General features: G+C 41.6%; 1 protein-coding gene across 1 annotated transcript in view; it reads right to left on the reverse strand.

The window, feature by feature from the left end:
• Nucleotides 1-15974, reverse strand: part of LOC135112840 (rhodopsin-like) — a 95289-nt gene that overhangs the window by 15657 nt on the left and 63658 nt on the right. The window contains exons 4-5 of the mRNA XM_064027710.1: nt 15629-15774; nt 13606-13684 (exon numbers count right to left, since the gene is read on the reverse strand). Of these exons, the coding sequence (XP_063883780.1) occupies nt 13606-13684; nt 15629-15774 (225 nt within the window). The remainder of the gene's footprint in view (nt 1-13605; nt 13685-15628; nt 15775-15974) is intronic.

A 15974-nucleotide genomic window follows, 5' to 3' on the forward strand; every position in this document is an offset into this window, starting at 1 on the left:
CGGAACATTTGGTGGCAGCTTAATGAGATACGAATAACTAACTCCAGTGCCAAGAGCAACAACAATAAACAGTGGTTGAAAGTGAAGTGGTGAACGGACACAGTGAACGGAGAAAACGGCAAACAGTGGCAGGGTAGTGAGGAGAGCAGAGGAGCGAGCCGGCGTTGTTTACAGAACTTACGCTGACACACCAAAACACTCGCACCAAGCCAAGAGCGACGCACCTAACGGTCTCGCCTTACTCACCCAGCCTGCCACTCCCAAGATTCACTTCTCTTTGTTATTAAAGGAGGAGACTTAAAAGACTCGAGGAGAAACCTAACAATTCTTTGGTTTCCCCTCGGTCTAATTATTCGTCGTAGATTCTCGGCGAAGACATCATCGGCGCAGACATTCTCGGCGCAGACCAACACATCTTCCACCTGCAGGAATCCTGCAGGATTCTACAAGAACACTACTATCCTAAGAGGAGCTTCCCAAGACGGAAGGAGTCTTCCTAAGAAGAAGATATATATATATATATATATATATATATATATATATATATATATATATATATATATATATATATATATATATATATATATATATATTTTCTTTTTTTTTCAAGTGTGAATTTCTCCGGCTACAGTCGTGAGTACAGACACTTAGTGGTACACCACACCAATATTAAATAAAACACTTGTGGTAACGTAAACACTGTTAGGGTTCATGTATAACTTACCTATTTCACAGTGATGTTACTTATGTGGAAATTAAAATAATTTAGTTTGCCTCTTAAACACCGTTTTCTTTTTCGGCTGGACGGAGCGCTCGCTCTCGTTTTCTTGTAAGTGTTCAGGGATAACTGGGATAATTCCATTTCTGTCCCTAAACCTTCAATTCTGTTAAAATTTTCACACTTCTCAAAATACTAACCATTCATCCTTTAAGAGTGGAAACGCCTTTGGACGATGGAAACGTAATTTAAGTGTGTAATTAATACCTAATTAAGATAGTAATAATACTACATTTATGGCTAAAGCTGAGAAGTTAGCTGAAATCTATGAACTGGAGTGTCATTTCCAAGCGGATAATAGTGACACTAGATCATCAGAAGCACTATCAACGGAACCAAAAGCCACTACAGTGGAAAATACCGTGCCTCATGAGGACGGAAACGTGTTGATTACAAGATCAGGGAATAAATACCCATCATTATCAGCAGCAACCATGGCTAATCCTAATGCTTCTGCTTCAACCTCTACTGGCTCTCCTTATGCCTTGCATGCATCTACTACACTTAAGGTACTTCCTATTCCTGAAACAATATCAGCATTTCGCGGAGAAAACCCGCAAGAAAGGGCTCACGATTTCATCCGTTTGTGTGAGGATGTTATGACAAGAGCAAATACTATCACCGATGAAGACAAGATCTCTTTCGTCAGATCTAAATTGGCTGGAGAAGCAGCACACATGATGAATACCAGCGCTTTTAGTCCGCTTGAAATAGGGACTAGTTATGCAAATTTCAAGAAAAATTTCTTGAACATTTTTGGGGGTAAGAGTCAAACTGACCTCATGGTACTAGCCTCCAAGGTGGGTCTTAGATTTGCAGCTGAAATTAACTCTCTTCACGAAATGAAAGCTTTAATTCCTACACATCAGTTCGTAACGGACTTCATGGATGTCTTACGACTTAACAACTGGTTCCAAGGAAACAGTATGACAGAAACAGATTTCAGAAGACTTCTGGAATTCATCTTTTACATATCATTGGTGAATGGGGAAGTGAAGAAAACCGCAAGTCATTTTCGCTTTAAACCGGGAGACACAGTAGCTGACCTTGCAGTCCTGATTCGGGAGAAAAGAGGGCTATCTGGTGCCTCTCCGGAAACTCAAACCTCATTGGTTGCTCCACTCATGGATGACGACCAATCTCAACCTTGTGCGGCAGCCATGGCGAGGCCTGGAAATGTCTGTTCGTACTGCCATAAAATAGGTCATGTTGAAAAAAGATGTTATAAGAAACAAAAGGACCAAAAATTGGCAGCAAATAAATCCGACTTGGAGAACAAAACAAAAGGGGGTAATCTCTCTGTTAGACCAAAACCAGGTGCATCGCCCCAAGTGAAAACTGGTAGGACAAGATCCTACAGGGACGTCGCTACCCAATACTGCCTCATACATGGCCAGTGTAAACACTCATCAGAGCAATGTAAAGATATAATCAATATGAGAATTGAAAAACAGGCCAGAGCTAACCTGAACAGTACAAGGTAGTCGGGGGAAGACCAGCGCACAGTAGTAAACAAACCCGACTAAAACATCTAAATGCGCAAGACGCTGAGGCAGCAGATTCTTCTGACATGTCAGTGTATTCAACCATAAATGCTGCCAACAACCAAACAGACATAATGGCATTACCAACTAGGGTAGGTAAGCATCGCTTATCTTTGGCTGTAGACACTGGAGCCACAGTAAACGTGATCTCTGAAGAATCTTACAAGATTCTGAAACGGAATTCACGCGGTGGTAAATGGATACTCCGTCCAAGTGACTTGAATCTTTCTGGTGTCACAGGGTCAGCCCTGAAAATCTTAGGAAAAATTTCCTTACCAATAAGTCTATCTAAGCATACTCAGCTTATTCAAACTGATTTCTATGTAGTCAGTAACTTTAAACTTCCTTCTGACGGCTTATTAGGGCTAAGAGCCATGAAGTCTCACCAGATAGTAATCTATCCAAAGCAAAATACAGTCATGTACTGCGGACGACATCTGGAAGGGATGAAACATCCTGCACCTTTGGTTTCCAGGCAACCCAGAAACGGTTCTTTATCACGGAAGGGACAAAGATCCAATGGGGAGCCTCAAACGATTCCATCTGTCCGGTCTCCTACGAGAGATAAGGATATAACAGAAGCATGGAGGGAAGCAAAAGCAATTGTCAATGCCAGTTATGACATTCCTGCTCGTGTGGCAAAACGGATTACAATTCGTGTTCCAGAAGCTCCTGTAGGCAGTGGCATCTGTCTTGAAGGTATACTCGTAGGTAATGTTAGGCGATTGGCTGTTGAATCGACTCTTTCCACAATTAGAAAGGGTCATGTCACTGATGCTTTGGTGGTGAACACTACTGGAAGTTCTGTAAGGATCAAACAAGGTCTTTTCCTTGGAAAGTGCCTGATTTATGACAAGAAAGTGGTACCAGAACCCAGTATTCTGCCTGGAGCCTGCGTCTCTTCGGTGAGTCAGTCTGCTGTTGACACCGAGCTGGGGCAGGCGCCAACCCTATGTTCGTTTGTCAATGTTGTGGACTACCCCGAAATGAGGCCCGCGCTCTTGGACTTATTGGGGAAGTATCGCAATGTCCTGGCACTACCTGGAGAATCCTTAGGTGTGACCGATCGAGCGGAACATCACATTAGGTTAAAACCAAACACTAAGCCAGTATATATACCAGCTTATCGTCTTCCTCATAGGCAGAGGGCGACTGTAGATGACATGATTCATGACATGATTGACAAGGGAGTGATTCAAGAATCGTGCTCTCCTTGGAATTCACCAATCTTTTTGGTTCCCAAGAAAGATAAATCTTTCAGGCCGGTAATCGACTTCCGGCGGGTTAATGATGTCACAGTGGATGATCATTATCCTTTACCTGTCCTGAGCGACCTTCTAATGTCCTTAGGTCGTGGAAACAAAATTTTCTCTAGTTTAGACCTGTTGTCAGGATACTGGCAGATTCCCTTAGCCCCCACTTCACGGGAAATAACGGCGTTCAGTACGCCTAGTGGCCATTACGAATGGTTACGCATGCCTTTTGGATTAAAATTCGCTCCTTTAACATTCCAGAGAATGATTAACAACATTTTCACGGGTTTACTTGGCAAAACCGTGTTTGCATACCTGGATGATATAATCATCGCTAGTAAGGATCAAGAATCCCATCTGGAGAGTTTAAAATTAGTCCTCCAGAAGCTTGAAGAAGCTGGACTTAAAGCAAAGCTTTCTAAATGTGAATTTCTAAAAGCCAAAATAAAATTCCTTGGCCATGTAGTCGATGGTGAAGGAATCCACACGGTGGATGAAAAGGTCATAGCTGTACAGAAGTTTCCTCAACCTAAATCGGTGGAGAATGTCAGATCTTTCCTAGGTCTTGCGGGATATTACCGTCCTTTCATCAAGAATTTTGCGGCAATTGCATCCCCACTTACTAAACTCCTTAAAAAGGATGTTGCTTTCCATTGGGAGGCTGCTCATGAACAAAGTTTCAATGAATTAAAATCACTATTAACAAATGCACCTGTACTTGCTTTCCCAGAGCATTCAGAGCCGTTCATTATTTGCACGGATGCTTCTTCTCTAGGACTGGGAGCAGTACTGATGCAGACAGATGCCAGAGGCAAAAACTATGTAATAGCATATGCAAGTCGTGTGCTTAATCCAGCAGAGTCTAATTACTCTGTCACTCATCAAGAAACACTTGCTGTAGTTTGGGCTTTAAAACATTTTAAGGACATTATCCTTGGATATCCAATTACAGTCTACACGGATCATGCACCCGTAATTGAACTTTTCAAAGGGAAAAATTTAACTGGACGAGTGGCAAGATGGTACTGTACCATGCAGGAATTTGCTCCAGTAGTCAAGTACTTGCCAGGTCGTGCTAATGTAGTAGCCGACGCACTTTCACGAAATGTGCCTGTGGGAGCTGTCGGTGACTCGATCCCTGTAAATAACTTCACCTTGAAGGAATTAAGTAAAGCACAGCGAGAGCATGAAATATGGTCTAAGGTCATACATGCTCTGGAGTCAGGCGAAGAAGATAATCTTCCACGTCTACATATACCATTCTCTCAATTTTTCATGTCACCAGACAATGTTCTGTGTCGACATAATCCCCAAATGGGAGAGTCTAGTAAACAGCACATCATTCCTGAGAGTTTAGTCCATGTCATACTTATCCTAGTGCACGACATGCCAAGTGCGGGACATCCAGGAAGAGAGCGAACTCTACAAGCAGCGCGTAAAAGCTATTATTGGCCTACCATGCGCACTGACATAGAAGATTATGTTGCCAGGTGTATATCATGTGCAAAGCACAAGGGTGCGGTAAAAGGACCAGCCCCAATACTGGAATATCCACTACCTGAGCGACCTTGGGACATTGTCTCCATTGATCTTCTTCAATTACCCAAAAGTCAAAATGGCTCGCAGTATCTACTTGTGTGTGTAGACCATTTTTCAAGGTTCGTGGTTCTCTCACCTTTAAAGGAAAAATATGCTAAATATGTAGCGCATGCGCTAGTAACTAAGTTGTTTTGTCCATACTCAGCACCACGAGTGTTGTTAAGTGATAATGGATCTGAATTTCGCAATGAAATCCTACAAGGTATATGTACACAGTACAACATTAAACACACCTACACTATGGCTTACCATCCTTCTTCAAACGGACTAGTAGAAAGAGCAAACAGGAAAATCCTGGAGGTTCTTCGTCCAGTTGTAAACAGTCTCCATGATGACTGGGAGGACTGGTTACCACACGTTGGTGCCTGCATTAACAGTTCAATGTGTGAAAGTACTGGGAAATCCCCACATTATATATTATATGGTGAAGATAAAAATCTTCCTTATGATTTGTTGGCAAGTCCACAAACTCCAGTATACAACGTAGATGACTATGTTAAACAACATATGCATGTTTTCAAGGACATTCATGCTAAAGTCCGAAGTAGGCTACAAGCTTCTAGGGCAGAAATGATGGCTAGACAACACAAGCGTGCGACCCCTGTCACGATACAGGTTGGAGACACAGTTAAAGTTCGTTATCCGGACAGGACCTCCAAACTCTCCCCTAAATTTAGTGGTCCATGCTCGGTTGTCCGCCAGTTACATGGTAACAAATTTGAGGTGCATGACCCTCTTCTTAACACTGCTGAGATAGTACATAGTGATCGGCTTGTGAAGACTAACGCTCAGCTCCAGTCATCAACAGAGAGTACTACTGATCAGGTTGCAAACCTTAATTCTACTAATACTATAAAGACGCATAGGTATAACCTTCGCTCACGCAGCTAATTGCCTGCATTACTTACAGATGGCACTGGGCCTCCTGGTTACCTTCTTGAGCATGCTGCAAGTGCTACAAGCGTCCACTGCGTTGCATGTCAAACCGGGGGCTCTCACCACACATCTTGGGGAAGTAACCTTAATAGAAGATGTTCTTCTGGTTCGATATCCTTTTTCTACCTTATTTTCCGTAACTTCGGACCTCGACGCTGTCTCAGAAACTTTGGATAACTCCTTACAGGAACTGGAATCCTTACTTGCTGATGAAACGCATAGCCAGACACAAGTTTTCTCACAAACCATAATCAAAGCTTTAAAAGCAAGGGTAGAATTCTTACACGGGAAATTGAACCAATCTCAGCACAACCTTCATCCAGTGCACGCTCGTACCAAAAGAGGACTCATAAATGGGTTGGGACAACTGTCTCAATATCTTTTTGGCACCGCCTTGGACGAGGATGTACAGGATTTAAGGAAACATTATGATCAACTAATAACGGTTGCAGCTACTAATAAGAAGGTCCTGAACCTACATCACAATAAAATAGTTAAATTAGAAACTAATCTCAATGAGTTATTACAGTATTCAAATGATTTAACAACTGTGCTTGATAATGCCTTACATAGTTTAGATGTGATAAATCACGTTGTGGTTATAGATCAAGCTTTGCATGTATTTGAAGCTTCCTTGGGTTCAGTTCTCTCCATTAATGAAGCGATAATTCGCAACATGGTGGATGCTGTCAATGGCAGGGTAACAACTTCACTATTTCCTGTAGAGGATTTGCTTCACACAATAGAAATTGGTCAGTCAACCTACAAATTGACACCAGTGTATGCAGCGGACATGATCCAGTATTACTACCCATTGCTGGAAGCTACCTTGACCACAGATGCAATAATTGTAAACATACCTTTTAAATCTCAGGATCATTTTGAGGCCTATGAGATTAAACCTTTTCCATTTTCCGTTAATAATTCTGTGATGACACTGGACATGAATCCTTCCTTAGTGCTAATAGCCAAGGATTTTTCATTATATACAATTGGAGATTTAACTGAATTAAAACGTTGTAAATCTTCATACTTGCATTTGTACCATTGTTCAAGTATCCAATTTGCTTTCTTACCTGTAGTAAAAGGTATTTGTGAAGTCGTCTTGACACGTTCAGAGGCGTCAGCAGCTCTAACACTCTGTCCATACAAGCATGTGGTTTCAAAACCTATTTTCCATTGCAACTTTCATGGATATCATTACTTTTATTTCACAGAAAACTTTTACGTCTCAGTGACTTGCCCAGAAGGGACCACCTATGAGGAGGTTATAGGACATTATGCGGTACAAGATGCTTGTCATGTACGTTCTAGTAAACTAACCACTTACCCTTCTAGGATTAATTTAGCTTTTACGACAGACCTTTCATATAGAGTTTTCCCTGTTACTTCCCTGGAGAATTTGACAAAGTCAAGGATTTCTTTTATAACAAACTCCTTATCCACTCTTTCCTTCTCAAACACAGAAGAGTTTTCAGAGGCTCTAGAGACATCCTTGCCAGTATATCTGAAACCTGGGATTCTCTATCCAAGTATCCTGACACCTTGCCTTATTTTAATGTTTTTGTTAATATTCTTATATGTGTGTGTTAGGAAAGCCTTAAATTTGTATATATATCTTGATAGTAGACGTAAACGTCTTAATGAAGGAGTTTCATACACATAACATGGTTAGGTACACTGTATTCGCGAGGACGCGTCAAGTAGGTGACCGAGCGATGTAACGGTGTCACATAATTAATAATAATATGTATTGTATTTATAATGTCTTGCCTGATTAGCAATATAAGTGTATGTATACATATATGCATAAGTGTAAATAGTGGGTGTTGGCGCATAAGGGTGGGGCGGATATGATCACGCCACCCTACGTCACACACACACACCATGGAACTTTCCTTTTATTGCCTTTTATTTATTGGAACTCCTTTTATTGCCATCGATAAGTAATCGGTAGCACCTACATTACAGTATCTAAGTATTCTCCATAGTTAATCTCTCCCTAATGTATTTTGGCATGTATTACTCTTAGCTATAAGTAGCTTTTCCTTTGCCTTATTTATGTAATTAGAGAGTAATAATTATGAATATATTCATGTACTGTGAGTGCGGTCAACCCGCCCCTATTTCTAATGTCAGCACTTTTTGAAGGCGCTAAGCGTCCCTTGTGCCGGCTTCGGCAGTCTCTTGCCAGGGTGTAACGCTGTACCACGCAGAGGACATCCGTTGTCCCGTACGCGCCACACCCTTCTCCAGAACTCTGTACATATATCTAAATATACCTATTTTTATACGTTCACCTTTGACATTCACCTGAAAACCACAGAAACTCATCAAGAGTGACTTTACCTATTATATAAAGGTAAGAAACTAATGAACAGTGTCCAGTGGTAATTGATAATTCAAAACCACACCGGAACATTTTATATATATATCTTTATATTTATATTTGTGTGTTGTGTCCCACCCCTAAAATAGGTTGCACACGGCAGTGCGCCTTCGGGTGATAATGTACCTATGTTTAAATAAAAAAAAAAAAAAGAGAGAGAGAGAGAGAGAGAGAGAGAGAGAGAGAGAGAGAGAGAGAGAGAGAGAGAGAGAGAGAGAGAGGAGAGAGAGAGAGAGAGAGAGAGAGAGAGAGAGAGAGAGAGAGAGAGAGAGAGAGAGAGAGAGAGAGAGAGAGAGAGAGAGAGAGAGAGAGAGAGAGAGAGAGAGAGAGAGAGAGAGAGAGAGCACTTAACAAATCAGTAACAGATAACAATAATGAAATATATGAATACGGCATTCCTGGCCTTTGGTATTTGCATTATCATATTGATGCAGCTGTACAGAAAAAAAAAACACCTGTATTTCAATTACAATACAATGACTTTATTTGTATTTGTGGTATAATCTAATATATGATTATTGTCTTATTGTCAGAGAGAGAGAGAGAGAGAGAGAGAGAGAGAGAGAGAGAGAGAGAGAGAGAGAGAGAGAGAGAGAGAGAGAGAGAAAGGGGGAGATAAAAAGGAAGAGGAAAAGAAGGCAACAGAAAAGAGGATAAGAGAAAGAAAAGAAAGAGTGCGGTAGTGAGGGATGAGGGGGGAAGGAAGAAACTGAAGCTTGAAAGAGAAAATGAGGCTCAGAAGGAGAGGTTAAGTTAGGTCATATTACTTATTTTCAAACATTTCTTTTTGGTAGGAGGGACACTGGCCAAGGGCAACAAAAATCCAATAAAAAAAGCCCACTGAGATGCCAGTCACAGAAAAGGGTCCAAAGCGGTAGTCATAAATTGAAGGATGTGTCTCGAAACCTCCCTCTTGAAGGAATTCAAGTCATAGGAAAGCGGAAATACAGAAGCAGGCAAGAAGTTCCAGAGTTTCCCAGAGAAAGGGATGAATGACTGAGAATACTGGTTAACTCTCGCATTAGAGAGGTGGACAGAATAGGGGTGAGGGAAAGAAGAAAGTCTTGTGCAGCGAGGCCGCGGGAGGAAGGGAGGCATGCAGTTAGCAAAACCAGAAGAGCAGTTAGGATGAAAATTGCGATAGCAGACAGCTAGAGATGCAAGATTCCGGCGATGAGAGAGAGGCTGAAGACAGTCAGTTAGAGGAGAGGAGTTGATGAGACGAAAAGCTTTTGATTCCACCCTGTCTAGAAGAGCAGTATGAGTGGAACCCCCCAGACATGTGAAGCATACTTCATACATGGACGGATAATGCCGTTGTACAGAGTTAGCGGCTGGGGGGGGATGAGAATAATTGGCGGAAACGTCTCAGAACACCTAACTTCATAGAACGTGTTTTAGCTAGAGATGCGATGTGAAGTTTCCGGTTCAGATTATAAGTAAAAGACAGATCGAGGATGTTCATTGTAGAAGAGGGGGAACAGTTGAGTGTCATTGAAGAAGGAGGGATAGTTGTCTGGAAGGTTGTGTCGAGTTGATAGATGGAGGAAATGAGTTTTTGAGGCATTGAATAATACCAAGTTTGTTCTGACCCAATCAGAAATTTTTAGAGAGATCAGAATTCAGGCGTTCTGTGGCTTCCCTCCGTGAAATGTTTACTTCCTGAAGGGTTGGACGTGTATGAAAAGACATGGAAAAGTGCAGGGTGGTATCATCAGCGTAGGAGTGGATAAGACAAGAAGTTTGGTTTAGAAGGTCATTAATGAATAATAGGAAGAGAGTGGGTGACAGGACAGAACCCTGAGGAACACCACTGTCAATAGATTTAGGTGAAGAACAATGACCGTCTACTACAGCAGCAATAGAACGGTCAGAAAGGAAACTTGAGATGAAGTTACAGAGAGAAGGATAGAAGCTGTAGGAGGGTAGTCTGGAAATCAAAGCTTTGTGCCAGACTCTATCAAAAGCCTTTGATATATCCAAGGCAACAGCAAAAGTTTCACCAAAATCTCTAAAAAAGGATGACCAAGACTCAGTAAGGAAAGCCAGAAGATCACCAGTAGAGCGGCCTTGACGGAACTCATACTGCGATCAGATGGAAGGTTGTGAAGTGATAGATGTTTAAGAACCTTCCTGTTGAGGATAGATTAAAAAACTTTTGATAGGCAGGAAATTAAAGCAATAGGACGGTAGTTTGAGGGATTAGAACGGTCACCCTTTTTAGGAACAGGCTGAATGTAGGCAAACTTCCAGGAAGAAGGAAAGGTAGATGTTGACAGACAGAACTAAAAGAGTTTGACTAGGCAAGGTGCAAGCACGGAGGCACAGTTTCGGAGAACAATAGGAGGAATCCCATCAGGTCCATAAGCCTTCTGAGGGTTTAGGCCAGCAAGGGCATGGAAAACATTACTGCGAAGAATTTTAATAGGGTGGAGGAGAGGAAGGAAGAAGCCCAGAATCGTCGAAGGTAGAGTTTTTAGCAAAGGTTTGAGCGAAGAGTTCAGCTTTAAAAATAGATGTGATAGCAGTGGTGCCATCTAGTTGAAATAAAGGAGGGAAAGAAGAAGAAGCAAAGTTATTGGAGATATTTTTGGCTAGATGCCAGAAGTCACGAGGGGAGTTAGATCTTGAAAGGTTTTGACACTTTCTGTCAATGAAGGAGTTTTTGGCTAGTTGGAGAACAGACTTGGCATGGTTCCGGGTAGAAATATAAAGTGCATGAGATTATGGTGATGGAAGGCTTAAGTACTTTTGTGGGCCACCTCTCTATCATGTATAGCAAGAGAACAAGCTGTGTTAAACCAATGTTTGGAAGGTTTAGGTCGAGAAAAAGAGTGAGGGATGTACGCCTCCATGCCAGACACTGTCACCTCTATTATGCGCTCGGCATACAAAGACGGGTCTCTGACACAGAAGCAGTAGTCATTCCAAGGAAAATCAGCAGAATACCTCCTCAGGTCCTTCCAACTAGCAGAGGCAAAACGCCAGAGGCACCTTCGCTTAGGGGGATCCTGAGGAGGGATTGGAGCGATAGGAGGAGATGCAGATATGAGATTGTGATCGGAGGAGCCCAACGGAGAAGAGAGGGTAACAGCATAAGCAAAAGGATTAGAGGTCAGGAAAAGGTCAAGAATGTTGGGCGTATCTCCAAGACGGTCAGGAATACGAGTAGGGTGTTGCACCAGTTGCTCTAGGTCATGGATGGTTAGTGAAGGGAGAGGAAAGCCAAAGCTGGTGGTGAACAATGAATTCTCCAAGAATGGAGATTTCTACAAAAGGGAAGAGAGTCAGAATGTGCTCCACTTTGGAAATTAAGTAGTCAAAGAATTTCTTATAGTCAGAGGAGTTAGGTGAGAGGTATACCTCAGATAAATTTAGTTTGAGAGTGACTCTGTAGTCGTAGCCAGATGGTGGAAAACTCAGAAGATTCAAGAGCGTGGGCACGAGAGCAGGTTAAGTCGTTGCGCACATAAACGCAACATCCAGCTTTGGATCGAAAATGAGGATAGAGAAAGTAGGAGGGAACAGAAAAGGGGTTACTGTCAGTTGCCTCAGACACCTGAGTTTCAGTGAGTAAAAGAAGATGAGGTTTAGAAGATGAGAGGTGGTGTTCTACAGAGTGAAAATTAGATCTCAGACGGCGAATGTTGCAGAAGTTAATGAAAGAAGTTAAAAGTTAAAGAAAAGTTGAGTTTGTGTGGCAAATACACTGAATAAAAAATACTTTCATAGAATATTCATTCTTAATTTCAATGACCATGAATAGCATTATACTCGTATTCATATTAGTATTTGCAGGATCTGGGAGTATTTGATCTATATTGCAACGGCTGGGTTTGGCAGTCACCTCGTCTGGCCCTGTGTTGAAAGCGTGTATTCAAGGTAAGTATGTTGTTAATATTCTTGAGGCCGGTGAGATACAAATAGGAGACGAGGCAGAATGACTGAAGCACATCACCACGACATTTGGAAATACAAAGTGAATGAAGTGTTGGGACTGCTGAGTGCGTCAATGGTGCATCTCCAGCGTGGATGTATCTGACGAAACTTTAACGCACTGACATTGACAGTACAACGAAACGAAATTCATAGACATGCATTTCCTTAGCGGTGTAGCAACTGCAGGAGAGAAATGTTTCCAACTTTTCATTGTAACGACAGTAATAATAATATAACAATAATGATAAAAAGTTTTTTTCCTCCCCTGAATGATGACATCTAATCATATTATCAACATTGGCAACAGGAAACAACACACATTTCTTCATCTTTCTAATAACGTCGGCACAACACTTTTTATTTATCTTTTTTGTGTGTATGAGGAAAAATGGCCAATGGAAAAGAAATATAAAAACTTTCAACAGCTGTTTCGAAAAAGAAAACAGAAGAAGGAGAACTAAACGAGAAGCCAATTTATTTACTAACGTGAAAAACTTCTGTATAAAACAATAAAAAACAATAAAACATAAAAATGACAAATTCAAAATACACACACACACACACACACACACACACACACACACACACACACACACACACACACACACACACACACACACACACACACACACATATATATATATATATATATATATATATATATATATATATATATATATATATATATATATATATATATATATATATATATATATATATATATATATATATATATATATATATATATATATATATATATATATATATATATATATAACTGAGAAAGAGGCAAATTTATTTATTAACACTGAGCCCATCTGTGAAATAAATAAATAAATAAATAAAACATAAAAATGGACTAGAAGATTATAATTGTACCTGGAAAAAGCAAAAGTGTAATTGTCGAAGAAGTGTTACGTGGGAAGCAGAGTGCTGGGAAACCTTCAGTGTGTCACTCTCATCCTCACTTGTTGCGCTGGGCAGAGATCGTTAGGTACGAGTACACTACACCTGCGAGGCCTTAATGAGTGTACGGGTATTACTTTCATTACAACAAACAGGCAACTCCAAGAAACAGGGCCCTTGACTTACAGCGGGGAGGACGACGCTTGTGAGAACCTCTAGTGTGTTATGACGCGTGCGGCGCCCTCGGCCTCAGCCACTCACCTTCAGGGACGTAGGCGCTCCAACCGAAGAAGGGCGGGAGCGAAAGGGCGCAACAATACACCCAGATGGCGGGGATCAGCTGCACAGGGAGACACAGAGAGAGGAAAGTCAGTTGAGGTGAGGCGCAAAATAAATACATAAATCAAATAAATAAATATAGAAATAAATAAACAGAAAAGTTTGATCTCATTCTTAAACACTTCGGATTCTTCTTCTTCTCTCTCTCTCTAGCAAATAATGCGCATTAAGAAATAAGACAAACGCCTCAATGAGAAGGCCACTGAATGGGGTTAGTTAAAGAGGAGGAGGAGAATGAGGAGGAGCAAGAGGAGGAACGTGGCTAAGGTTAAACGAAAATGAATGGATGCATGCAGAGAGAGAGAGAGAGAGAGAGAGAGAGAGAGAGAGAGAGAGAGAGAGAGAGAGAGAGAGAGAGAGAGAGAGAGAGAGAGCAATAAGCATTCTGGGTCGGCATTCTCAAACGTTTGTGCGCCTTGCCTCGGCTGCTTCTAAGAAAGGCTGTAGTGGAAGTTATTGGTGGGGTTTTGAGATTACGTATTTTTGTGATTCCAGTGATAATCTAACATTTATTCTGTAACATTAGTGGATAAAATGCGATGCGCGTGGAACTTGAACAAATCAACTGTGTGGCCTTAGGAAATAGTCCTGATGTGGAGGAGAAGAGTGTTTCAAAATACGGCCAGTGGTCTCGTGTCTTTCATCCCTTAATCATGACCTCGCATCTCTCCCAGTCAATGAAAGTTCCCTAGTCTTTTCACTTATTCATTCACCAACTGACTCACATATGGAGAGAGAGAGAGAGAGAGAGAGAGAGAGAGAGAGAGAGAGAGAGAGAGAGAGAGAGAGAGAGAGAGAGAGAGAGAGAGAGAGAGAGAGAGAGAGAGAGAGAGAGAGAGAGAGAGAGAGAATAAGGAAAATGAAAGGAAATAGATCTTCAGATTACGTAAGGTAGACAGGTTAGCTGCATGGTAGAAGGAGACTAGAGAGAAGGAAGAGGGTCACGTTAGGGCAGCATAGTATTGCAGTGGAGTGCATGACAACTTGAAGAAAATTTAACACAAGTCTGCTTCTGCTGGTGCTATCAATGTGCGGGTGACATAAAGCGACCTTCAGCGTGGCAGTGCAAAGAACCTCACGCCGTTTCCGAAAGGAGTCTTTGAAGAAGGTCGCTTTGTCGTCAAGGCCGTTCGAGATTGCTTCCGCGTTTTCCCGTAAAAGACAAAGATTGCGGCGCTCGGAGGTAATAATGTATGCCTGAAGTATTTGTGGGTGGTAAAGAATGGAAAATGGAAAGGATCGACTGGAATATGAATACTAATGGCAGCCCGGAAGAGTTAAGGAAAGATGTACTATACTTAATATTGGACCTAACAATGAAAATATGACTACTGACGGAAACTTGGAAGGGTTCAGGGAAGATGAATACTTACTAATGGACTTGATGATGAAAATGAGTACTGACTGAACCTTGGAAGGATTCTGGGAAGATGCATGCCTACTATTGGACTCAATGGTGAAAATATGAGAATGTACTAACGGAAGGCCAAAAGAATTCATGGGAGGACCTTGTACTTCCTATTGGACTTAATAGTGAAAATATAAGTACTAACGAAAGGCCAGGAGAGTTCAGGGAATAGGATACCTATTTATTATTGGACTTGGTGTTAAAAATATGAGTATGTGCTAACGAAAGACCCAGAAGAGTTCAGGGAAAGAAGATTTACGTACACTTAGCAATATACTTAATGGTGGTAATATGTGAATGAAACGAAATACGAGAGCAGCGAAACAGTACTTTCCTTCTACAAATTGATATATAAAGTTAAGATATCAGGAGGATCAGCCTTATGAAAGCGTTATTGGAATACGGAATAAAGGCATAGAAAGGGAGCAGTTTGGGAAGTGAAATTCAGCTGAGAGAGAGAGAGAGAGAGAGAGAGAGAGAGAGAGAGAGAGAGAGAGAGAGAGAGAGAGAGAGAGAGAGAGAGCCATTGACGCATACCTTCCTGGCGGTGGGACGAGTGATACGCCACTTGGAGGAAGACGACGAGGTTCTGATGACAATGAGCCGCTCCACTGCGATGAAGGAGAGCGTCACGATGGACACCAGGCCCAGCAGACCCACGCCGCCTCCGTATACGCTGCAGCCTGGCGGGGCGAGGGCGAGAGTGGAGGGAAGCAATGTGACTGAAGTACTATTGGGAAATCTCAATCCCGGTAGAATACTGGCACGTGGAGGCCCGATGGCTTCTTGCAGCTTCCCTTATTTTTATGTTCTTATATTCTTAAATGCAGGAAAAAAAAAAAAAAGGAAACTGGTGAAGTATTTTGATATAGAAAAATGTTCA

The sequence above is a fragment of the Scylla paramamosain genome, chromosome 24, assembly GCF_035594125.1.
Source record: "Scylla paramamosain isolate STU-SP2022 chromosome 24, ASM3559412v1, whole genome shotgun sequence".
NCBI lineage: Eukaryota > Metazoa > Arthropoda > Malacostraca > Decapoda > Portunidae > Scylla > Scylla paramamosain.